Raw genomic sequence first — 27,060 nt, forward strand, 5'->3', positions numbered from 1 at the left:
CCCTTCACATTGTGCGTGTGAAAATGCTCTTACTGTCACTATTAAGCATCTCCCTGAGTTCTACTGGAGTTTTTCCAAACGTTTAAGTGATCGCCGATCACGATCATTCAAGATTTTTTTCCGACCACATTCCTTACTCAAAGATGATGTTTCTCCACTGTCCTTCCACTTTTTAATAATGTGTTGGAAAGTTCTTAACCCGATCCTTAGATGTTTTCTCTGCTGAAACAGATTAACATCTTTTCCACGACCACAGGATGTGTCTTTCGACATGGTTGTTTAACAAATGAGAAGCTACTCACTGCATCAATTAGGGTTAAATAACTTGTTGCCAGCTGAAACATAATCAACCATGCAGTAATTATCCAATGGGAGGCTCTTACCTATTTGCTTAGTTAAATCCAGGTGGTGACCTTTTTTTTGGCCAGGCAGTGTATATGATACGGGTATATCGCGATATATATGATACGGTTATATCGCTCAGCTCTACAGAATCTATAGATATGCACCGTGAATAACGTTCTGCAGTTACATGTTAGGCGGAGCTGGTTCATTTATTAAACTTATCTGCAATAAACACTTAAAAAGTGCTTATAATTATGGAAAACTGCTACCGAAGTGATATTAATTTGTTCTACTCCAGGAACAAACATGACATAAAGAAATACTTACAGAATTGACATTTGTTGTTTGTTCCCCCGCTGGATCCTCTCCGCTGTGCGCTCCAGTCCACCACCAGCGCTGAGTACTAGCAAAGAGGTTTAATAAACACGTGATTGACAAGACATTCTGTCCAATAGAAATTGCTAAAAATTCAGATAGGCGGAGATAACAACTCCGAAGACCAATCAGCACGAAGTAAAGGCGGTCTCCCGCAACACGTAAGGGAAATGAAGTTTTTAAACGCTTGACTCTACATACCGCAATGGGGCTTAAAAAAAAGCAAAACTTCAAATACCGGCATCCACACTGAGCGCTGTTGCGTTAAGCAGCACCGCCAGGACTTGTTTATCCCAAAAAACATGAACTAACTTACCTTAATTAATTTTATTAATAGCATTAATAGTAAAGGCTGTTCTTAAGTCAAAATACTCGTTAGTTAAATCTATGTTTCCCATAAGAAATAATGTAAATAGAATTAATCCGTACCAGACCTCCCAAACCACCCCTTTACCTAACCCTTCTAATGTCTTAAATGCTCTTTTTTGTTATAAATACAAGCATATTTTCCCTTAAATCTTAAATTATAGAATAGACATTACTGTAATAAACAATAATAAACAACAATACACAGTAGTACTGTACTGTACATAAACACATCACATTTCAGTACAGTACGTGTGCTGTACCATACACCATAATACAATGTATCTACCAGAAACAACAAAAACTCTCATATTTCTCTATTATTTCTTCTTTATTTCAATTAGGGTGATCATACGTCCTCTTTTTCCCGGACATGTCCTCTTTTTGAGACCTAAAAAATGCGTCCGGCCGGGATTTTTAAATCACCAAAAATGTCCAGGATTCGACTTTTCTAGTCTGCACTCGCTATTCTGTGTGTCTGTTTTAGCATTGGTTTGTTTTTAGGTCTTTTTAGGAGTGCATCTGTTTTGTTAAAATAAGTCTGATTTTCACGTGCACGTACTAACACAGAGGCTCTTGTCAACACCGTGATGGCACTGCATTCTGTGGAAAATGCTCAGCAAGCACTAGAAGACGCATCTTACTGCTGGGTTTCTACTGATGGGAGCAAGTAATTAAAGTGAATCAAATTAAAGTTAAAAACACTCCTAATAAGTCGGCTGATACGATTGTACAATACATCAAAGAAACAAAAAAATAAAGGGATTTTTATTTATAGGTGTTTTTAAAATTGTTGTTATTATTGTTTAGGGCTTAACGCTGAATGTGAAGGAATAAGATTATCTGACCATAAAGGCCCTTGTTAAAGAGCAGCTGTACATTTATTAAAGTTCAGTAACACAGCTGGATGGTTGTTGACTCATTTGTCAACTATTTAAACATCTACCCCATACACATTGCCATGGTGTCAGCAACGACAGGGGGGGCCCTTTCCTTCCCCGAACCAGGCGTCCTCTTTTTTAAAAACCAAAATATGGTCACCCTATTTCAGTAGCGTTGTATTTTGTAGGTGTAATTTCACGAAAGAATAACTTCCTTCTTTCTTACTCAATGTCCCCTCTGTCTGATATACAGTGACGGCTACTGGCAGGAGTAATTATACAACAACAAAAAACTACGCTTTCTCTGCACCTTCTCTCGGGACATTTTAATATGGAATTTTACAAAATATAAAGAAAACACCGGAAAAACACTGTCCGCTGTTCGAATGTTCACTTACTGTATATACAGTGTATCACAAAAGTGAGTACACCCCTCACATTTCTGCAGATATTTAAGTATATCTTTTCATGGGACAACACTGACAAAATGACACTTTGACACAATGAAAAGTAGTCTGTGTGCAGCTTATATAACAGTGTAAATTTATTCTTCCCTCAAAATAACTCAATATACAGCCATTAATGTCTAAACCACCGGCAACAAAAGTGAGTACACCCCTTAGTGAAAGTTTCTCAAGTGTCAATATTTTGTGTGGCCACCATTATTTCCCAGAACTGCCTTAACTCTCCTGGGCATGGAGTTTACCAGAGCTTCACAGGTTGCCACTGGAATGCTTTTCCACTCCTCCATGACGACATCACGGAGCTGGCGGATATTCGAGACTTTGCGCTCCTCCACCTTCCGCTTGAGGATGCCCCAAAGATGTTCTATTGGGTTTAGGTCTGGAGACATGCTTGGCCAGTCCATCACCTTTACCCTCAGCCTCTTCAATAAAGCAGTGGTCGTCTTAGAGGTGTGTTTGGGGTCATTATCATGCTGGAACACTGCCCTGCGACCCAGTTTCCGGAGGGAGGGGATCATGCTCTGCTTCAGTATTTCACAGTACATATTGGAGTTCATGTGTCCCTCAATGAAATGTAACTCCCCAACACCTGCTGCACTCATGCAGCCCCAGACCATGGCATTCCCACCACCATGCTTGACTGTAGGCATGACACACTTATCTTTGTACTCCTCACCTGATTGCCGCCATACATGCTTGAGACCATCTGAACCAAACAAATTAATCTTGGTCTCATCAGACCATAGGACATGGTTCCAGTAATCCATGTCCTTTGTTGACATGTCTTCAGCAAACTGTTTGTGGGCTTTCTTGTGTAGAGACTTCAGAAGAGGCTTCCTTCTGGGGTGACAGCCATGCAGACCAATTTGATGTAGTGTGCGGCGTATGGTCTGAGCCCTGACAGGCTGACCCCCCACCTTTTCAATCTATGCAGCAATGCTGACAGCACTCCTGCGCCTATCTTTCAAAGACAGCAGTTGGATGTGATGCTGAGCACGTGCACTCAGCTTCTTTGGACGACCAACGCGAGGTCTGTTCTGAGTGGACCCTGCTCTTTTAAAACGCTGGATGATCTTGGCCACTGTGCTGCAGCTCAGTTTCAGGGTGTTGGCAATCTTCTTGTAGCCTTGGCCATCTTCATGTAGCGCAACAATTCGTCTTTTAAGATCCTCAGAGAGTTCTTTGCCATGAGGTGCCATGTTGGAACTTTCAGTGACCAGTATGAGAGAGTGTGAGAGCTGTACTACTAAATTGAACACACCTGCTCCCTATGCACACCTGAGACCTAGTAACACTAACGAGTCACATGACATTTTGGAGGGAAAATGACAAGCAGTGCTCAATTTGGACATTTAGGGGTGTAGTCTCTTAGGGGTGTACTCACTTTTGTTGCCGGTGGTTTAGACATTAATGGCTGTATATTGAGTTATTTTGAGGGAAGAATAAATTTACACTGTTATATAAGCTGCACACAGACTACTTTTCATTGTGTCAAAGTGTCATTTTGTCAGTGTTGTCCCATGAAAAGATATACTTAAATATCTGCAGAAATGTGAGGGGTGTACTCACTTTTGTGATACACTGTATATAGCCATATAGCCAGTATATACTGTATATAGCGGCTCGTTTCTTAGGGCGATCGGGCGACGCACCACCAAAGGGCGAAAGGGAAGAAATGTTTTTATCACAGCTGTGACTGTTCTGGACAGTCTGTCTTGCCTTTGAATATCGTAGTCCAATCAGCGTCGAGTTGTGTTCCGTACAGTACCGCCCCTTTTGGGGCGATTTCAGTCTGAAAATCGCCCCGGATTGCTCTCATAGACTCTCATGTTAAGGCTCTTTTTTTCGAACTGCAGGCGCTGCAATACAATCTGAATGGGTTCCGGGAGGGCTCGCACTTATGTGCTTGCGTCACACGTAACCTGGTGTCGCGATCTCATCACCATGACTACCATCACTTCAGTTCAGAGCAACTCCATCGTGTCATTAAGGGAAATGCCATTCAGTCGTCGTAGTAATCAGGATAAATTAGCAACTTAAGAATTAGGGCCACCAAGACCAAATTTAATCATCAAGCATCTACAAAGGGGGGGGGGGGGGGGATCATATAAGTTACAAGTAAGTAATGTAATTTTTAAATAGTGAATTGTGATTGCACTTATTGTATCTCCCCAATTGTTTAATTGTACTTCTTTATTCACTGCACATCAGCCCCGATGCCAATCTTTATTCTGGATCTGCTGCACCTAAAATAAAATGCTATCTGATGAAGACTGAATAAAATTGTTAGGGTGAAGGCTTTACTTCATTTTATGATTAATGGTAAAGCTGCTCTCTCTGCATGTTTACACAAGCGGAACTGCATCAACGCGGCAGAACAGGAGGGAAATTTAAAATGCTGTACTGCCAGTGTCAGCAACAGCTGTTAGCTGGACCAATCTCAAAATACTTTCTACCGTTCCATGATCGCGCACTACGAAGGGATTACACGCTGTTATTACGTTCCCTCTATAGTCTACCTACGTAGGGAATGTGGAGCATTTTGAGATTCGGCCAGTGAAGTCGCTATGGAAGGCAGGCGGGCTTCTCTACGAGCAGTTTACTTCAGAGATGCATAAATAATGTATTGAAAACGACCTGTTTAATCAATAATGGAGCATTTACGGGATTCGGTAAATGTATACGAGATCAAATGTGATCTAAATATGATATTTATTTACAGTGAAACGTTAAGAATGAGAAAAGACAACATAAGATGGCTAGTCAGTTAGCTAACATTGTGTGCGCATTACAACTGATAGCAGTAAAGCGACTTACATTTATACAGGCTAAGCAATTGATGTTTAAGGGCCTTGCTCAAGGGCCCAACAGTTGCAACCTGGCAGTGGTGGGGTTTGAACCAGCAACCCTCTGCTTACTAGTCCAGTACCTTAACCGCTAGGCTACAACTGCCCTATAATAGTTCGTTATTTATGATAATTTTGGCTTACTGTTACCCCTAGCTATCGTCTGTTTATTAAGAGATTATTGTTTGTTTTGGATAAAGGAATTAATTTATGTTTATACGAGTGCTTTCATACAATTGCTTCTATTTTTAACTCTTTAGAGTCATTTCAAACAAGATCAAATAATAAGAATGGGCAATAAATAGTTTAGGTGAAAGTTTGACTTTTTGGCTTTTTTCTTGCATGGTTTGTAAAGCTTGCTCGACCGTGTACAGTCACCCATTTTTGGTGGTTCTTTTACTGCCACTGGCAATCTGGACAAATTTTAATAAACATAATCCATTACAGATTGGGTTTTCCTCATGACCTTGGCAAAAGGCCACTCTTTTTGGATTGGGTAAAGCCATAACATTAAAACCACCCCCCTTGTTTTTACACTCACTGTCATTTTTATCAGCTCCACTTACCATATAGGAGCACTGTGTAGTTCTACAATTACTGACTGTAGTCCATCTGTTTCTCTGCATGCTTTGTTAGCCCCCTTTCATGCTGTTCTTCAATGGTCAGGACCACCACAGAGTAGGTATTATTTAGGTGGTGGATCATTCTCAGCACTGCAGTGACACTTACATGGTGGTGGTGTGTTAGTGTGTGTTGTACTGGTATGAGTGGATCAGACACAGCAATGCTGATGGATGTTAAACACCTCACTGTCACTGCTGGACTGAGAATAGTCCACCAACCAAAAATATCCAGCCAACAGCACCCAGTGGGCAGCGTTCTGTGACCAGTGATGAAGGTCTAGACGATGACCAAGTCAAACAGCAGCGATAGATGAGCGATCGTCGATGACTACATCAAGGTGGACCAACTAGGTAGGAGTTTAATAGAGTGGACAGTGAGTGGACACGCTGCTGTGTCTGATCCACTCATACCAGCACAACACACACTAACACACCACCACCATGTCAGTGTCACTGCAGTGCTGAGAATGATCCAACACCCAAATAATACCCGCTCTGTGGTGGTCCTGTGGGGGTCCTGACCATTGAAGAACAAGGTGAATGCAGGCTAAAAAGGTATGTAGAGAAACAGATGGACTACAGTCAGTAATTGTAGAACTACAAAGTGCTTCTATATGGTAAATGGAGCTGATAAAATGGACAGCTAGTGTAGAAACAAGGAGGTGGTTTTAATGTTATGGCTGATCAGTGTATATCACAAAGAAGAATTTAAAAGAACATGTCACAGACTTTAATGATATCGTCAAACTTTCCATGACACCAACTTAATAATTTAACAAGTTGATTTTTTGCGATTACCAATAAAACATCTCATGTTTCTTTGGATTGAAAATGTGTTTTATTCATTTAGTCACAAAACCTATCCTGGTCTGGATTATGGTGGGTCTGGCAGTGCAGTAACACACCCTGGATAGGATGCCAATCCATCACTGGACCTTACTGATTTTACTAAACTTAATCCATTATTTGCATCTACTTGTGCAATGTTTTTGAAATAAGCAAAACATTAACCATATTTTGAAATATAGACAGGTGGTTTAAGAAACAGTTCTGCTGAAGTGTTCATATATTTTTGCTCTTGCATTAAACAGTGCAGTACTAAAATCAATGAATTACTATGTTTTTATGTTTACTAACGTTCAGCTTACGACTGGTGAACTATGATTTCCCCCCCAATTTTAGACTTTGTGTCTAGACTCGCCTTCCAAGCACAGTTACATCGGAAGCTTCTACATGCCCCCAGAGAAGCTGTCCCATGAACTGGGTGGGTCACGCCAGAACAAAACCACCACCAGCCTGAAGAATATCAACACACAGACATATCAAGCAATGCCTGATGCTGGAAGCAGAGGTAAGGGAGCACAGTGATTCATGGAAGCAAGAAACTATGTGTATAATTTTTCTCTACATATGGTGTTCCATTTACAGTCAGTTGAAATACATTCCTGCAAGTAATAACATAGAAATGACCATTGTAGAGAATAATGATAAATTAACAGGTAGTTTCTGAGGGTTGTATGCTAATCAAATGAGAACTGTTGATCTTGTAAACCTGTAAACAGGTAAATTGAAAAATTAGTGGGGTATTGGTTGTATAGACTTAAAATGTATTTGAATAGAAATGGTTATACATATTTTTTTTCATCAACCGCTTTATCCTATTCATGGTCATGTCAGATCTAGTTCCAAAGGTAAACACAGGGCTCAAGGCAGCAACACCCTGGACAGGTCTATTGCAGGGCTTCGGCCATCCCCGCCCCAGTCAAGTGTGTGTGACATCCGTCATGTCTGAGTAGACGCCCAGCTGGCCGATAGCACCTCTGATATTTGAACCCGAATCTCAGTGGTGACAGGCTGACTCTGCACCCCCGAGCACCTTAAATATACCAATATTTGGGTTAATTAGTCATCATACAGCAATCATTGTCATTACTGTTTTATTATCGATCTGTAATCATTGGGGCATCAGGTGGAGCTAGGTCTAATGTACAGGATTACATTGTGTAGACCTAAGTTCAAGTCTGGACTATATCTAACCGATGTCTCTGTGTGTTATATAGCAGTAATAGCCGCACTAAAAACTCTGCAGGAGAAGATGAGGCGACTAGAGCTGGATCGTGTACAGGCAGAGAGTAATGTAAAGAGGTTTGCACAGGTTGCCCAGCGGTATTCCAGCGCTCCACCCCAGACCGATCAGCACACTGGCACTAAAGATGGTGTCTGCTCACAAAGAAAAGGTATTTCATGGTTTCAAATTTGACAGAACAGGCTTTTAGCTGAGCCCTTCTCTTGATACACACTTGTTCTTTGTTTCTGCTGATAGAGTTGGTGTCTCAGTTGCACTCAGCTGAAGCTCGGTGCACCCTGTTGAAAAAACAGCTGGACTACATGAGGAAGATGGTGGAGAGTGCACAGAAAGAGAAATCAACTTCAGCAGAAAAAGAGGTGACCAGGATGAATAAACACATATACAGTGCCTTGCAAAAGTATTCAGCCCCCTTGAACTTTTCAACCTTTTGCCACATTTCAGGCTTTAAACATAAAGATATGAAATTGTAATTTTTTGTGAAGAATCAACAACAAGTGCGACACAATCGTGAAGTGGAACGAAATGTATTGGATATTTTAAACTTTTTTTAGAAATAAAAAACTGAAAAGTGGGGCGTGCAATATTATTCAGCCCCCTTGCGTTAATACTTTGTAGCGCCACCTTTTGCTGCGATTACAGCTGCAAGTCGCTTGGGGTATGTCTCTATCAGTTTTGCACATCGAGAGACAGAAATTTTTGCCCATTCTTCCTTGCAAAACAGCTCGAGCTCAGTGAGGTTGGATGGAGAGCGTTTGTGAACAGCAGTTTTCAGCTCTTTCCACAGATTCTCGATGGGATTCAGGTCTGGACTTTGACTTGGCCATTTTAACACCTGGATACGTTTATTTGTGAACCATTCCATTGTAGATTTTGCTTTATGTTTTGGATCATTGTCTTGTTGGAAGATAAATCTCCATCCCAGTCTCAGGTCTTTTGCAGACTGCAACAGGTTTTCTTCCAGAATGGTCCTGTATTTGGCTCCATCCATCTTCCCATCAATTTTAACCATCTTCCCTGTCCCTGCTGAAGAAAAGCAGGCCCAAACCATGATGCTGCCACCACCATGTTTGACAGTGGGGATGGTGTGTTCAGGGTGATGAGCTGTGTTGCTTTTATGCCAAAGATAACGTTTTGCGTTGTGGCCAAAAAGTTCGATTTTGGTTTCATCTGACCAGAGCACCTTCTTCCACATGCTTGGTGTGTCTCCCAGGTGACTTTTTATAGATATCTTTGAGAAATGGCTTTCTTCTTGCCACTCTTCCATAAAGGCCAGATTTGTGCAGTGTACGACTGATTGTTGTCCTATGGACAGAGTCTCCCACCTCAGCTGTAGATCTCTGCAGTTCATTCAGTGTGATCATGGGCCTCTTGGCTGCATCTCTGATCAGTCTTCTCCTTGTTTGAGCTGAAAGTTTAGAGGGACGGCCGGGTCTTGGTAGATTTGCAGTGGTCTGATACTCCTTCCATTTCAATATGATCGCTTGCACAGTGCTCCTTGAGATGTTTAAAGCTTGGGAAATCTTTTTGTATCCAAATTCAGCTTTAAACTTCTCCACAACAGTATCTCGGACCTGCCTGGTGTGTTCCTTGGTCTTCATGATGCTCTCTGCGCTTTAAACAGAACTCTGAGACTATCACAGAGCAGGTGCATTTATACGGAGACTTGATTACACACAGGTGGATTCTATTTATCACCATCAGTCATTTAGGTCAACATTGGATCATTCAGAGATCCTCACTGAACTTCTGGAGTGAGTTTGCTGCACTGAAAGTAAAGGGGCTGAATAATATTGCACGCCCCACTTTTCAGGTTTTTATTTCTAAAAAAAGTTTAAAATATCCAATAAATTTCGTTCCACTTCACAATTGTGTCGCACTTGTTATTGATTCTTCTCAAAAAAATTACAATTTCATATCGTTATGTTTAAAGCCTGAAATGTGGCAAAAGGTTGAAAAGTTCAAGGGGGCTGAATACTTTTGCAAGGCACTGTACATACACTGATAAGCCAAACATTATACTGTAGTGGCAAGACAGCTCGGTCATGCTGACACATGGTCCTTCAACTTCTGTATGTTACGAAGTAGATCATCCTACAGTGAATCCTGGTGCCATCTCTTTAATGGGTAAACAAAACAAGGGTTAATCCGATCAGTCAACATTTTCCCATTGCAACAATGTTCAGTTCTTGGCTGTGTTCCCATTGTGCTTTCAGCAGTGGACAGGAGTTAGCACTTTGACTGACCTGTGACTACACGGTGCCATACACAGAAAGGTTTGATGCACTATGTGTTGTGACCCATTCACCTCAATACCAGTAGTAAAATGATCTGTAAATTAAGCCATAATAGCTCTTATGATTGTCCAGACTAGACATTATAGCGTTTGTCCACCGTCATCAACTGGTCTAGACCACAGTTTGTGGCTTGTCCCTCCTTGGACCACTGTCTGCCTGTAAACACCACTTGTCTTTTGTGAGATACTGCAACCCAGTCGTCTGGTCATAATGTTTTGTCCCTTATCAAAGTCACTCAGGTCTTTATACCTGATCATATCTGCTGCAACACAAGGGCTTTACGTGTGCTGAAGAAGGCATGTGCTAGGCTCCTCCCTTTCTCCGCCAGCTCACAGTGCATATGGGTGCAACATTTGACTGTTCCTGCTAACTGTGTTGTATATACAGTATTTCCTTATATGTATATATTGTTTCTTTTTTTTCTTACTTTGTCTCTCTCCGCACCACATCTCTGTAGGAGTGTGTGCAGCAGAACACAGATACACGGATCCAGGTTCAGTTGCAGAAACTGGAAAAAGAGTGTGTTAAGCTTACTAACACACAGTCTGAAGCAGAGGTAAACACACATTTTTGGGCATTCAGATAAAAGTGTGATGATTAAATACATGTTTACTCACACTTTGTTGGTCTAGTTTAACTGCTTGTAGGAGAAATAGGTCATTTGTGGCTTAGCAGAAAGATCATGATGGCAGCACGGAGAGGGCAATGCAGTTTGCAAATGAGAATGCTTATCTGATTGATCCCTAGAGTCAAAACTAAGCTTACTTTGTTGTTCGAGGCATTAAAAATGCTCGGCACAAATGCTGTGCCAAGGATGTAAAGTACCTGACATTTGAACTGGTTGTTATTATTGGTATTTAAATTTTATTTTCTATTTTTTACCTAATTATTAACAGCAAAAGATCCAGCAGTCAGAAAATACGACAAAGACCAGCACTTGGCCAAACAACAATAAATCATAAACATCAATCTTCATTGATATGAAAGCTAGCCGGTCAATCACAGAGCTATTCTCAGCACTGGTAGGCTAGCATATTTTACCGCTGCACCCTTTTTTACTCGGGTTTGATAGTAACACTAAACTGGTTCAGGATCTAACCAGTACAATCACCATGCCATCTTGACCTTCTTGTAGTACATTAGTCGTGATCAAACTCTCACACAGAATAATGCAGAAATAATCAATAATTTCCTTACTAATATAAAACTGAAAACGTATATATAAAACATTAGTAAGTACAAAAATGTCACATGATTTTACGATACTAGAAGTGTTGTGAAGCCAGACTCCATTCTTTCAACGAGAATTAAATTAGGCAAGACAGACAATATTTGGCTTAAAGTATTTGGACATCTGACCATGCATTTGTTGGGCTTACCACAGTCAGTAATAGAGTATAAAGCCCATTAAAATAGCCCTTGTGGGAATTATGGCCTTCGCTCGTATGGGTAGGCTCTCAACAAGATTTCAGTGTGTCTGTGGGAATTCATGCCCTTTCAGTCAAAAGCGCATTTGTGATGTCAGGCACTGATGCTGGAGGACAATACCTCGCTTACTGTATCACAAAGCTGTTTAATGGCAGAAGTCAGCGATCAGTTCAGCCTGTTAAAGTTTACACACACGATTCATAAAAACTATGTCTGGACAGACTGTTTGAACTGTTTCTAAGATGTTTGAAATGTTTTGAAATTGCTTATGTTTGCCTGTAGTTCTCAGAATTGCAGGGACCTGACAGTTATTGTATATGGTTATATGGTTTATCATTTCTAAAGTGGTTTGTAATTTGCTTTGTGTGTTTTCTCAAGAGAAAGATTAAGCTTTTGGAACTGAAGTTACTTGAGGAGGAATATGAACGCAAACGTGTGCAGGAGAAAGCTGAAGAGGTACAGCATTACCCCGGTTTGGGAGCAGTGAAAAGACCAGTCTGCTGTTTTTGTAGTTATTCTGTTTATCCAATTCACTTTTTTTCTTGACAGCTTAAATGTTTGCATTATTTGACATTTCTGAGCTGAAATTTGCTAACACGTGGGTCCGGGTTTATTAGACAGGTAATAAAACATAAGTAATATTCAAAATGAAATGACATAAAGAACCTAAATTGCAAGAGAACTTACAATGTTTCAAAAATGATAAATTCCCCCAAAATATGTATTTACACTGTTACACAATCTAAGGTAGACAGTATTGTCAAAATTTAGTTGCAAGTCGAATCAATTACTATTTTTATATGTCCTCGTGCAAACACACATGCTCAAACTACTGGTTAGGGCGGCACGGTGGCTAAGTGGGTAGCACTGTCGCCTAACAGTAAGAAGGTCCTGGGTTCGATTTCCAGGTGGGGCGGTCCGGGTCCTTTCTGTGTGGAGTTTGCATGTTCTTCCCCATGTCTGTGTGGGTTTACTCCGGGAGCTCCGGTTTCCCTTCCACAGTCCAAAGACATGCAGTCAGGTTAATTGGAGATACAAAATTGTCCATGACTGTGTTCGACATTAAACTTGTGAACTGATGAATCTTGTGTAACGAGTAACCACCGTTTCTATCATGAATGTAAATGAAAAAGCAGACAGCTTGGCAAAGGAAGCAAGAAATAAAGATATCGCTTGGAGATACATCCCAAAGACTGATGCTTACCCAGAAATCAAAAACTACTGTAAAATAAAATGGCAAGAAGACTGGTCCACCAATACTCAAAACAAACTGTATGAAATGACTCCAAACCTCAATATTATACACAATCGAGATTTCTTAAACAGACATGACCAGACAATTATTACCAGGTGCCGAATCGGCCATACTGCCCTTCCCCATCGACACCTCCTGGTTGGAGAGCAGGCACCAGCCTGTCAGTTTTGTGCTACACCTCAAACAGTTAAACATATTTTGTTGGAGTGTCCCACAGTTTCAGCCATCAGAGACCATTTTTACAGGGTCAAGAACATGAAAGAACTGTTTGAGAAGATTTCTCCTTCTAAAATTCTTAACTTTTTAGAAAGTCTCAATTTTAAACAAATGATCTGAGCATTTTTATTTTTACTATAAAGTTTTTTACTATTTTATTTTATTTAAAAAATGTCTATGCCATAAAATAGCCAATGTGTCGCTAATATGGCAATAAACCCAAACAAACAAACAAACTATCATGAATGTAACCAGAGTGCAAATCATGACGTTAAAATCCTAATAAATAAATATATGCAATTTAATGTTCTATGATTACTTTGGAGGGCGGCACGGTGGCTTAGTGGGTAGCACTGTCGCCTCACGGAAAGAAGGTACTGGGTTCGATCCCCAGGCGGGACGGCCTGGGTCCTTTCTGGTCTCCTCCGGGAGCTCCGGTTTCCTCCCACAGTCCAAAAACATGCAGTCAGGTTAACTGGAGACACTGAATTGCCCTATAAGTGAATGGGTGTGTTACAGGAAGTGTCTTTTATACATTCTGGTTACATTAAATTACACGTAAATACATTATTTGGGGGCCGGAATGTAAGCAGTCAATAACATCTGTATTATCTATTTATCATCTCTTTATTCATTCATTCATTTATTCATTTTCTTATCCGCTTGTCATCCAGGGCAGACACACATACACACACACCCATTCACTTAATGGCAATTCAGTGTCTCCAATTAACCTGACTACGTTTTTGGAATGTGGGAGGAAACCGGAGCTCCCGGAGGAAACCCACGCAGACACGGGGAGAGCATGCAAACTCCACACAGAAAGGACCCGGACCGCCCCGCCTGGGGATCGAAAGTCATCTCTTTACTTTGCAAATAAATGATGACTATGAACATCAGGACTGTAGCGAGTTCTCAGCTTAATTGAAGAATTGTTGATAAGCAGATGTCTGCTTTTTGTCTGCAGTTACAGAGAGAGCTTGAAGCTAACCTGCTCACACTAGCAGCTGTTGAGACCAAACCGAAAAAGAAGAGTAAAGAAAAGCCATTAAATAATAAGGTACTGTTCTCCTGTTCTAATCCACTAGGTGTCACTATATTACAAGAAATGACTGAATAATGATTAACTGCCTTGCGCTGTAAGATTTGTACAGGGGGTCCCTAAAGTCTAGAGACAGAAAATATCACTAACTATAACTAACTATATGTTTACTAAAATACACACACATACATATCACATACATTCAAGATGTTATTGATTTATATTGTAATGAAACAAAATGTTGTAAAATGTATTGACATTTATTGATAATATGCATTTTGTCTATGTGTCCAGACTTTAGTGACACCCTTAACATTTTATCAAATTGTAATTTCAGAAAGCAGTGAAGACTGAAGTTCCAGGACCTCAGTGCCTTCCTAAGGCCAAGCACTTACCGTTCGTCGCTGGAACAGTTGAGTATAGAACCTTATACAGTGCATTCATTTTGGGTAGAAAATCGTAGGTATGGTGACATAGATTATTATGATTTTAACGTCATGTTTTACACACTTTGGTGACATTCATGACAGAAACGGTAGTTACTGGTTACACAAGATTTATCAGTCCAAGTTTAATGTCAAACACAGTCATGGACAATTTTGTATCTCCAATTCACCTCACTTGCACGTCTTTAGACTGTGGGAGGAAACCGGAGCTCCCGGTAGAAACCCACACAGACATGGGGACGGCATTCAAACTCCATACAGAAGGGACCTGAACCGCTCATCCTGGGAATCGGACCCAGGACCTTCTTGCTGTGAGGCGACAGTGCTAGCCATCGTGTGGCCTGCATGTGTTTGTGAACACCTGACCATGAGCTTGTTAGACATCACATTTCAGAACCATGGGCATTAATGTGGAGTTGTCCCCTCTTTTTTGGCTATAACAGCAGGCTATAGGGCAGGCACTTATGTGTACGGAATGCCTGACTCACATTCAACATTCCAGTTCATCTCAAAGACGTTTAGTAGGGTTGGGGTCGGGGCTTTGTGTAGGCAACTGGAGTTTCTCAGGTGGCACAGCTGTCTAATGCACTAGCCCAGCACCACCGAGATTCAGGTTTGAGTCTCAGCTGGACTACTGACTGGCCTCACACCCCCACTGACACTGACAATTGGCTTATCTGAGAGAGGATAGTCAAAGTAGGTTCTCCGTTGCTGCAATTGCGGCCCCTGCTGGCTGGTCAAGACGCCTGCATGAGGGATGGGAAATATTACAGATAGCAGTACAGCTCTCTGTAAGACCCTGAAAACTATAGAAGTCTGTGATTGCACATGTAAGGGGGGCGTGTGATAGTCTTTTTCGAAACATGGTGGGAGCAGGGCAGCACGGTGGCTAAGTGGGTAGTACTATCGCCTCACATCAAGAAGGTCCTGGGTTCTTTCTCCACAGTTTGCATGTTCTCCCCGCGTCTGCATGTGTTTCCTCCCACAGTCCAAATACATGCAGCCAGGCTAATTGGAGACAATGAATTGTCCTATAGGTACATAGCCACTAGGATGCATAAACCAGTGCATTGTAGTGCCGGTCCCAAGCCCGGATAAATAGGGAGGGTTGTGCCAGGAGGGGCATCCGGCGTAAAAACTGTGCCAAATCAATAATGCGGATCACGACCCGCCGGTAACCCCTAACGGGAGCAGCCGAGGAAATAGGTATACAACTAGATTGGGAGAAAAGGGCAACATCTATAACAGTTATGGTCTCTTTTGTTTCAGTCAACCAGCCCTAGTCACTCAGTTAACGCCAACGTTCAGAGTGTGTTGCATCTGATGAAGACCAGGCAGCCTCGGCTGTGTGAGAGGGTGCAATCTCTGCAAAGGTCCAAGACTAAGCATCGCACAGCCTCAGAATCACCCAGCGATGGCGCTGCTGCACTTGGCAATCTTTCTGAACTGCTACTGGCACTACAGGATGAACTCGGACAGATGAGTTTGTGAGTAACTGTTGACAAAGACTGCAACCACAGACCACATATTACATCATTTTCAAATTCACGGTTGTAAAATACATGACTAAAGGACATGGGACATTCTGGAGTTGCATATTCATGTAACCTCAAAGGGGTTTGAAGCTATTTCAACTTTTACCTCATTTTTTACCTTTATCTCCCGGTCTAGTCATTTTCAATTCCTGATTGTGAATCGCTGCTGCTTGCACAACCCCTGATCTGATCAAAGAGAGACAATCATCACATGCCCTCTGTGATAAGTGTCCAATCCACATTACCCTTCCATCCTCGCAACTTTTGCAAGCACCTGAACCGTTTGTTTGTTTGTTTGTTTATTAGGATTTTAACATCATGTTTTTCACTTTGGTTACATTCATGACAGGAACGGTAGTTATTCATTACACAAGATTCATCAGTTCACAAGGTTATATCGAACACAGTCATGGACAATTTAGTATCTCCAATTTACCTCACTTGCATGTCTTTGGACTGTGGGAGGAAACCGGAGCACCCGGAGTAAACCCACGCAGACACGGGGAGAACGTGCAAACTCCACACAGAAAGGACCCGGACCGCCCCACCTGGGGATCGAACCCAGGACCCACCTGGACCATTTAAATTGGTGAATGTAAATATATATCCAACTGACTTACAATTATGACTGAACACATTGTGAGCAATTAAGGGGTTAAGGGCCTTGCTCAGGGGCCCAACACTGGCTGCTTGGCAGTAGTAGGCTTGAACCTGCAACCTTCTGATTGCTAGTCCAGTACCTTAACCACTAAGATACCAGTGCCCTGGAGATTGCATATTGCAGCGGTGGTGGAAAGAGACCCCGTCTGACCTTCCCTCCCTAAAACACAGCCAGTTTTAAATTTTTTACATTAACATTAGTTAGCAAATACAATCCAGGCAATTCAAGTTTAAGGGCCTTGCTTGGGGGCCCAACAGTGGAAACTTGGCAGGTGGGGTTTGAACGACCATCTGATCACCAGTCCAGTGCAGTACACCACTAGTCCAGTACCTTAGTTACTAAGCTACCACTGCTCAAATCTCTGAATCAATTGTATTTGTGTAGATGCCTGACCAGGTAGGTGGTTGTGCTGATGTCACTCTAATGATGTGCTGGCACATCAGAGGTCAAAGTAAAATGTTTAAGAATTAAAATATGACCTTTTTGTCTGCATATTTTACAATTTACAGATGTTTAAGGGATGATTTATGTGACCCCAAATACTCTTGTGCTGATCCAGAACTTTGTGTGTTGTAGTGAGCATCAGGAGCTCGTCAGGCAGATAGATGAGACTGATGAGCGCGAGCTGAGGGAGGATCTGGAGAGAGAGCTGGACTGCTTGGTCAGGCGGATGGAGGAGAAATCAGCTCAAATCACCAAGCTACGTAAACACCAGCTAACAGTGAGTGTGTTTCCGTTTTTACAGTATACACTTACTGACTGTAGTCCATCTGTTTCTCTACATACTTTTTTAGCCTGCTTTCACCCTGTTCTTTAATGGTCAGAACCCCCACAGAGCAGGTATTATTTAGGTGGTGGATCATTCTCAGCACTGCACTGACATGGTGGTGGTGTGTTGAGTGGATCAGACACAGCAGCGCTGCTGGAGTTTTTAAATACCGTGTCCACTCACTGTCCACTCTATTAGACGATCGCTCATCTATTGCTGCTGTTTGAGTTGGTCATCTTCTAGACCTTCATCAGTGGTCACAGGATGCTGCCTACGGGGTGCTGTTGGCTGGATGTTTTTGGTTGGTGGACTATTCTTAGTCAAGCAGTGACAGTGATGTGTTTAAAAACTATCAGCGCTGCTGTGTCTGATCCACTCATACCAGCACAACACACACTAACACACCACCACCATGTCAGTGCAGTGCTGAGAATGATCCACCACCCAAATAATACCTACTCTGTGGTGATCTTGTGGGGGTCCTGACCATTGAAGAACAGCATGAAAGGGGGCTAACAAAGCATGCAGAGAAACAGATGGACTACAGTCAGTAATTGTAGAACTACAAAGTGCTTTTATATGGTAAGTGGAGCTGAAAAAAATTGACAGGGAGTGTAGAAACAAGGAGGTGGTTTTAATGTTATGGCTGATCAGTGTATATGGATACAAGCTTACACTTGTAAGGAACATGTACATTTCTGAGCAAAAAATAATGGGCCAAACCCAAAATTGCACTAAAATTTTAACAAAATCTGGACACCCAGTCATGTAAGAGATTTAAATCCAGTGAATTTATCAATGCATACAGGAAGACAAAGTATTTTTTTCTGTTTGTCGCCCCTATCGCTTCTTTTTCATTTATTGACCAATAATGTCCTGTTGAGACCATTAAAAGAAATTTTGGGTACGGCCCATTTCTTTTGGCCAAGAGTGTGTCATGACTGTGTTTTTTATGTGACAACACTTTCATCTTTAGTTGCATTTACAGCAGCGATACAGCGGCTCCCTGTGTTAATTAATAATGGTTTTTCGAAATAGCCCCAGGTGGCACGGTGGGTAGCACTGTCGCCTCACAGCAAGTAGGTCCTGGGTTTGATTCCTTAAAGAAGCAGTCCAGGTCCTTCTGTGTGGAGTTTGTATGTTCTTCCCGTGTCTGTGTGGGTTTCCTCCAGGAGCTCCGGTTTCCTCCCACAGTCCAAAGACGTGCGAGTGAGGTGAATTGGAGATACAAAATTGTCCATGACTGTGTTTGACATTAAAAACTTGAACTGATGCATCTTGTGTAACGAGTAACTACCTGTTCTGTCATGAATGTAACCAAAGTGTGTAAAACGTGACGTTAAAAATCCTAATAAATAAATATTCCGAAATAGCCGCAAGCCCATGTGGTTATATTTATCAAATTGGCATAATGATTTCTCATGCAATGCCATGTGAGGGCTCAAAAGTTACGCTTATTTAATAGTGGTTTCCAGGCTTTGCCCTTCATTACATGGACTGAGACTTCTCCGGATTCCCTGAATCTTTTTACAATATTATGTATAGTAGATGGTGAAATGTTCCTTTACACAGAGTCAACTGGGAATCACTTCATTACTTGTACAGATGCTGCTAAAATATGTCAACTGGCAGATAAACGTTCTGTACGTAAACACACCAGTGGTTAATAATAAACCACTAGTTGGCAACAATGCTCACCCGTGCTTTAGTATATTTTTACATGTACCCAAAGTCTTTTCTGTGTACTCAGGTCCAGAAACTCTCCCAATGTAGCCCGAAGAAAAAGCAGAAACCAAGGCGTGCTGCAAGCGCTGACGGTCGGCGTTCATGCAACAGCAATACTGCGCTCCAGGCCGTTCCTGCCTCCACTGTTAAAGCCTCACCCTCCAGAACACAGAGGCATCACACAGCCGGCCAGGATCGCCTCCAGCTGCTCCGAGACACCCAGAGACTGCAATCCAGTCTCCGTCGACAGGACATCAGCTGGGAAACGTAGACCCGTAATAGTCGCCATTGCTCACATAGCGCTTCGGGACAGCTATCAGAATGTGTGTGGTGCCGCTCAGGTGGCGCAGCGGTAAAAAGACACGCGCTGCAACCAGGGCTGGATTTCGAAGGAGCGTCGTTTCGAATCCGGCTCTGCCTTCACGGTCGAGGCTGGGCGGCTATGGACAACGATTGGCCTGTTGTCCGGGTGGGGGGCGGGACTTGAGACCGTAGGGGATGCTCTCTCAGGAACGGGGCGGTTGCGCCCTCTGCTGGCTGGTTGGTGGCGCCTGTATGGAGACGGGAGGGGGTGTGGCGGGGTGTGTGATCCTCCGTGCACAGTACTCTGCCACGCTACACTTGTCAAGTGTGGGTGATAAGACGGTCGATTGGCTGTGCACGTTTCGGAGGAGGCGTGGAACGGCCTCGTCAGCCCCAATCAGGAGCAGGAATCCGCACTAATGAGAGGATGATAGATGGGATGAAATTGGACGCGCTAAATTTATTAAAAAAAAAATACATAAATAAAAAAAAAAAGAATGTGTGTGGTATGACGTAGCATTAGCAGGAACTAGCATTTAACATTTTTTTGTGATGTGCTTGCTACTTTTTGCATTTGTCTTTCATTTTTACTATTTGTGCTTGTTTTTTTTTAATTGCATAATATTAAAATATTTTATTTAAACATACTAAATGTTTTCACTTACATTTACATCATTTAGCAGATGCTTTTATTCAAAGTGACTAACAGTACTATGACAGTATATTGTCTAAGCAATTGAGGGTTGAGAGACTTGATCAAGAGCCCAACAGTGGCAGCCTGGCAGTGGTGGGGCTTGAAACAGTGACCTTTCAATTATTAGTCCAGTACTTTAACTACTAGGCTACAACTGCCCTTAACATTAAGTCCCACTTCTATGTTATCCAAAGCGACTTACAGTATACAGTCTAAGCAGTTAAGGGCCTTGCTCAAGGGCCCAGCAGTGGCAACCTGGCAGTGGTCGGGTTTGAACCAGCAACCTTCTGATTACTAGTCCGGTACCTCACCCAGTAGGCTACAACTGCCACCCAGGAGACACCCAGAATTGCACCATAGTGAATGACAGCAGAAAAATATAAATAATACGTTATCGTTTGGGCTGCTTGGGTGGCGCAGTTGTAAAATGCTAGCCCTCTCAGCTGTGCTACTGGCCAATCAAGCATCTCCACAGACACAATTATCTTGGGGTGGGGGGTTGATGGCCAAACAGGCTAGCCATTGGGAGGTGCAACACTACTGCACCAGATATACTCATACCATAACACCACACACTACCATCTTAGTGCCATTGCAGTGCTGAGAATGGTCCACTACACAAACATCATCTGGTCATTGGGGGTCCAATGGAGGTTCCTTACGAGGAGTGTACAGAGCAACAGATGGGCTACAGTCAGTAATTGGATACCCACAAATAATCAATTAATGCAAGCACCGATTTGGTGTATCTAATAAAGCGTTCGGTGAGTGTATAACCTCCTGTGATTGATATCAACATTATGTTTACTTTTCTTATATATTTCTATATATATTCTAATATTCTAACCACCTCTTTGTTTCTACACTGTCGGTTTTATCAGCTCCACTTACCATACAGAAGCACTTTGAAGTTCTACAATTACTGACAGTAGTCCATCTGTTTCTGTACATACTTTTTTAACCTTCTTTTACTCTGTTCTTCAATGGTCAGGACCCCCACAGGACCACTACAGAGCGGGTATTATTTAGATGGTGGATCATTCTCAGCACTGTAGTGACACTGACATGGTTGTGCTGGTATGAGTGGATCAGACACAGCAGCGCTGCTGGAGTTTTTAAATACCGTGTCCACTCACTGTCCACTCTATTAGACACTCCTACCTAGTTGGTCCACCTTGTAGATGTAAAGTCAGAGACGATCGCTCATCTATTGCTGCTGTTTGAATTGGTCATCTTCTAGACCTTTATCAGTGGTCAAAGGACGCTGCTAACGGGGTGCTGTTGGCTGGATATTTTGGTTGGTGGACTATTCTCAGTCCAGCAGTGACGGTGAGGTGTTTAAAAACTCCAGCAGCGCTGCTGTGTCTTATCCACTCATACCAGCACAACACACACTAACACACCACCACCATGTCAGTGTCACTGCAGTGCTGAGAATGATCCACCACCTAAATAATACCTGCTCTGTAGTGGTCCTGTGGGGGTCCAGACCATTGAAGAACAGGGTGAAAGGAGACTAAAAAGTATGCACAGAAACAGATGGACTACAGTCAGTAATTGTACTACAAAGTGCTTCTATATGGTAAGTGGAGCTGATAAAATGGACAGTGAGTGTAGAAACAAGGAGGTGGTTTTAATGTTATGGATGATTAGTGTGTGTGTGTGTATATGTCATTACCAGGTCCAGATGTCTCATCCCAATTCACACCGTCTATTTCAGTGACTGCCATGTGACCTTAATGGGTTTCATGGTGTAGGTGTGATTCACATGCAGTGTGCAAATGCCAGGGAATTTCCACCCATGCTGCAGAAGTAAAGAAGTCTGTGAATAAGTAGCGAGATCGTACCACAATTCCAAATGGTCAAACAGCTATCTTAAGTTCCTGTTTCAAAACTCTTTAGCTGTAACTTTCAATAGTTGAGAAACATAGCAGCTTATACTACACAGCCAAACGTATATGGCCAGCCCCTTTTATTATTGAGTTTGGGTTATTTAACCACACCTATTTCTAAGGAACGTATAAATTTGATGAGATTTTAGAAATGATATGCTTCCAGATTTAGAGCATGGTGGAGAATAATGTCCATGTGTACAAAACAAGGTCTATAAAATATGATCCCAGCCCCAATTAAATGCTTTGGAATGAATCAGAAGTCGACTCAAAGCCAGGCCTAGTTCAGCATCAGTACCTGACCTCACGAATGCATTTCCACAGACACATTCCAAAATCTGAATGCTTATGTTGTGGTTGTGTTATGGTGTTCACTTACTTCTGACTATATAGTGAATCAAAGGCAGGCCAAACATTCAACTAAAGCAGGATTCTTGTTTTGGATCTGCGTAGTAGGCTGAGGTACAATGGGTGTGCCAGACAGAAGAAACAGTTGCTCTTTTGGCGACAAGTGGTCATTAAACCCAAAGTTGTAACTTTATGTAAAACCCCGGACAGCCCAGATGCTCACAAGTGTACAAATGGAAAATGAGCCCTTGTTTGCATGTCAAGCTCTTTAATATAAGTTCAGGCCTGTTTTCTTCCAGAATTAACATAAATTAAAGTCAGAAGATTACATACGCTTGTGTGTATGAAGTCTAGGAATTTTAATTATTTCTGCAACTGTTCAAAATCCATCAAAAATACCGGTGGCGCAGCGGGATATTCCCCTAGCACACCAGTGCCGAGATTCTGAACTCCTCTGTACGTAACTCGCCTGTACGTTGTCCGCTAAGGGCTGCGCACGGGTCGTCGGAGGAGTGAGCAGCAATATACCCACCTCGACTGCAATCAGGGATCCCCCAACAGCGGAAGACAAACTGACTACGCTAAAATGGGGAGAAAATGGGAGAAAATGCATAAATAAAATAGAAAAATATATATATTTTTATTATTACTTACTAGTCATTTAAAAAGCATGTCATATAACTCTGTCACATGACTTTATGATTCCTTGTTAGTAAATGATTAAATACAAATAGGGCTTGTTTGACTGCATTAACTGCAAAGTAAGGGCGCTCGGGTGGTGAAGTGGTCAATAATGCTAGCCGTCCACCACTGGGATCCAGGGTTCAAATCCTCAGAGGTGCTATCAGCTGTTCAGGTGTCTACATACAGACGTGCTTGGCACCGCGGTTGATTACCATCCTGTCCAGGGTGATGGGGAAGCCAGGATAAAGTGATAAACTAAAAATGAAAAAGACAACACAGATGAAGCTTTTGACTGATCGTTTCATTTACTGAAGATAAAGATCTAAAGAGTTTAAAGAGTGTGTCTAGTGAGATAGAACCCAATTGTCAATTTTGTCACTGAATTAGGTCAACTGGTTGATTTAGTAACTAAAAGGGCAATTACTGTTTCACACAGCATTTATCCTTCAATAAATGAAATCTTTTTTTTTTTTTTTTAAAGCATTTGTTTTTAAATTAAAGAAATGAAACTAGGGAGTGTCACGGTGGCTCAGTGGGTAGCACTGTCGCCTCACAGCAAGAAGGTCCTAGGTTCGATGGAATGCTCCTATCTATGTGGAGTTTGCATGTTCTTCCCGTGTCTGCGTTGGTTACCTCCGGAAGCTCCGGTTTCCTCCCACAGTCCAATTAAATTGTATAAACTAAAATTGCCCTGAGATGTGTAAGCACCCCCATGACCCTGATTAGAATAAGACTAGATTTTTTTCCCCCCAACTTTTATCCCCATTCTAATTGTGTCCAATTACCCTGATTGCGTCCTGTATACTGATTCGACCCCTTTTTGCTGCTGACTGAGGATGCCACTCAACTGACTTGCGCCCCCTCCGGCACGCAGTCAGTACAGCCTGCATTTTTCACCTGCACGAGCCGAGTTCATACACCGAGAGACACTGCGCACGGAGGGTCACATATGTTATTCCTCAGCCCTGTGCAGGCGCCGTCAGTCAACCAGCAGGGGCCGCAGTTGTACCAGTTATGAGGACTTATGCTCCGACTCTACCCCTAAGCCCATGAACAACAGCCAAACGTTGTTCATACTGCCGCCCAACCCAGTCGGAAAGGTAGAGCTGAGTTTCGATACGATGCATCTAGAAACCCAACTCTGGTTAGCTAGCGTACTTTACTGCTGCGCCACCTGAGCGTCTTGACTAGACATTTTTTAACATCTGCTCCATAGGGTGCATCCGGTTGTCATTTTTATTTGTATTTGTTGGCTGGTATGTTCTGGGTTTCCCCTAAAAATTGGCTCCTCAACAGTACTTATGAGGGATCTTCAAAAAGTTTCAGCACCTTTATATTTTTATTGGAAACGGTGAGAGTGGGAGGAGCTGTAATTGTTTGTGTCTAAGAGACTGAGAGAGAGCTCATAGTCCCGATTTAGCGCCATCTGATTTACAACTCTTTGGACCTCTCAAATAAGCTTTAAGGGAAAGAGGATTTTCATGTGAGGATGATGTGAAAGCATGCTGAAAATGTTGGTATGATGCTGGGAAAAATGCATCGGAGAGTGACTATGAAGAAAAGCAATGTGATTTGTTTTTGAAATTCTTAATAAATAGTTAAAAAGTGTGGAAACTATTGAAGTTGCTCATGGATCATGGTTTTGTGCTCTTATGTACTACAATATGCAGTTTGTTTCTCTTCCATGTGGTGTTTCAGTTATGTCCTGCCTCCATACATGCATAAAAAAACACAGATAGTGGACGCAGTCCAGTCTGTGTTATTAGATTAGGTTGTGATTCTGGTTAAATGTAATTATTGCTAATTACTGTCCTCCAAAAAGCTAAATGAAGAAAAGTGCAGATCTGGACAAGGACACAAGACCACCTCAAAAACACTGAACATACCTCAGAGGTCATTTCAGTCTGATAAATATGAAATTACAGCCACACTGCCTAGGTCTGGGCAGCTCTCTAGATTTAGTCAAAAACAACAAGATACAATTACAACTAAATACTAACAAGTGTCAAGCTTAACTAACTTAAATAACCACTTCATCCTGAATATGGTGGATCCAGCACCACCCAGAAACCCTAGACAGGGGGCAGAGTTATTGCATAGCATCATACACTGGCATAGTTTTTGGAAGTTAGGTGAAAATGAGGCAACATTAACCCCATTAACCTCAGACAGACACAAGAACAACATGCCAAGCTCCTCAAAGGCAATGACAGGAGACGAGAATCAATCCTAGATCCCCGGGACCCATGTTGCTTTATGGCACCCACTTAACCAGCCGTGCCCTGACAAGCCTCCAGTAGAGGATAATTCAATGACTTGGTATGAAAATACCTTGGTATCTGAAAATACTATAAATATACTATAGCCAAAAGTAACTAGACACCTGATGTTTATCTCATTGGACATCTGACTCCAAAATCTTAAGCCATTTAGATGGAGTTCACCCCAATGTCCACACTTTTGGGGAGGCTTTCCACTCAAATTTTGATTGTGTCTGTGAAAATCTGTGCATATTCTGTCAAAGGAAGAAAGGCCTGTCGCTCAGGTGGTGCAGCGGTAAAAACACACGCTGGAACCAGAGCCGGGATCTCGAATACATCGTATCGAATGTCAGCTCTGCCTGCCGGCTGAGCGGTCACATGAACAATGGTTGGCCTGTTGTTCAGATATGGGCGGGACTAAGCCGGATGGGGTCTCTCTCTCTGGTGCAATTATGACCTCTGCTGGCTGATTGGTGGCGCCTGCCAGAGATGAGAAAAGAGTGCTCTTAGGGGTGTGTCCCTCCGTACACAACGCTAGGCTGCACTGCAGTCGTTAAAGTGTAGATGATAAGATGCATACAGCATGCTGCCCACGTGTCGGAGGGGGTGTGGGTTAGCTTCGTTCTCCTCAATCAGAGCAGGGATCGGCATTGGTGGAGAGGAAGCATGATGCAATCGGGCAACTGGACGCTGTAAAAAGGGAGAAAAAGGGGAGAAAATACATAAAGAAAAATATATATATATATTTTTTTCTTTATGCATTTTCTCCCGACTCTTTAGCGTGTCCTACTGCCAGATTTCGTCATGCTTTCTCTCCACTAATGCCGACCCCCGCTCTGATTTGACGAGAACGAAGCTAACCCACGCCCCCTCTGACACGTGGGAAGCAGCCGTATGCATTTTTTCAGGCCGAGTGCATATATGTGAATCAGCCCTGTGTACGGACAGACACACCCTGATCAATGCACTTTTTCCCCACCTCTGTGCAGGCGCCATCAATCAGCTAGCAAAGGTAGTAGTTGCATCAGTCACGAGGAGTCCCTATCTTGCTTAATACCCCACCCCTATATAAACAACAGGCCAATCGTTGTTCACGTGGCCGCTCAGCCCAGCCGGATGGCAGAGCTGAGATTCAAGACGATGCATTCGAGATCCCAGCTCTGGTGTGCTAGCGTGTGTTTTTACCTAAAATGTGTTTTTAACAGTTGAGGCTAAAATGCGTAAAGATCATGGGAGTTCCTCCTCCCCTAGTTTGCCAATCATATCTTTGTGACTTCACTCTGTGCGAGTACAGTCATGCTGGAACTGGAAAAGGGTCTTGCCATAAAATCTTGCCACAATATGAGAAGCATATAATTAATTTTATAGAATTCATTTTATACACCTGTTGACACACTTGGTAAAAAATTGGCACTATAAAGATTAACTGAAGTCCTTTTTTGCGCAACATCATTGTTTGTAAACTTTTCATTTGAACTCTGACTGAATTCTTATCACTTGCTTATCTACAAATGGTCA

At 42.3% G+C, this 27,060-nt stretch overlaps 2 protein-coding genes across 2 annotated transcripts in view; one reads left to right on the top strand and one right to left on the bottom strand.

The window, feature by feature from the left end:
* sesn1 (sestrin 1) overlaps positions 1-744 on the bottom strand; it is a 124,178-nt gene extending 123,434 nt beyond the window's left edge. The window contains exon 1 of the mRNA XM_063001914.1: positions 673-744. The gene's annotated coding sequence lies outside the window, so the exon portion shown is untranslated. The remainder of the gene's footprint in view (positions 1-672) is intronic.
* Positions 745-4,997: 4,253 nt separating this feature from the next.
* cep57l1 (centrosomal protein 57, like 1) lies at positions 4,998-20,315 on the top strand. Its single transcript, XM_063001155.1, has 11 exons — positions 4,998-5,103; positions 7,083-7,251; positions 7,961-8,137; positions 8,224-8,345; positions 10,741-10,839; positions 12,090-12,167; positions 14,150-14,242; positions 14,562-14,636; positions 15,940-16,157; positions 17,443-17,587; positions 19,386-20,315. Exons 1-11 carry the CDS (start codon positions 5,083-5,085, stop codon positions 19,629-19,631), a joined length of 1,443 nt encoding a protein of 480 aa, XP_062857225.1. The 5' UTR covers positions 4,998-5,082; the 3' UTR covers positions 19,632-20,315.
* The last annotated feature ends 6,745 nt before the right edge of the window (positions 20,316-27,060 follow it).

Source organism: Trichomycterus rosablanca, chromosome 9 (genome assembly GCF_030014385.1).
Source record: "Trichomycterus rosablanca isolate fTriRos1 chromosome 9, fTriRos1.hap1, whole genome shotgun sequence".
Classification (NCBI taxonomy): Eukaryota; Metazoa; Chordata; class Actinopteri; order Siluriformes; family Trichomycteridae; genus Trichomycterus; species Trichomycterus rosablanca.

Coding starts and splice junctions, on each gene's coding strand:
- cep57l1 (XM_063001155.1), top strand. CDS start 5,083: ATGGAGCATTTACGGGATTCG. Junction 5,104..7,082: donor TGGAGCATTTACGGGATTCG/GTAAATGTATAC, acceptor CCCCAATTTTAG/ACTTTGTGTCTAGACTCGCC. Junction 16,158..17,442: donor GAACTCGGACAGATGAGTTT/GTGAGTAACTGT, acceptor TGTGTGTTGTAG/TGAGCATCAGGAGCTCGTCA.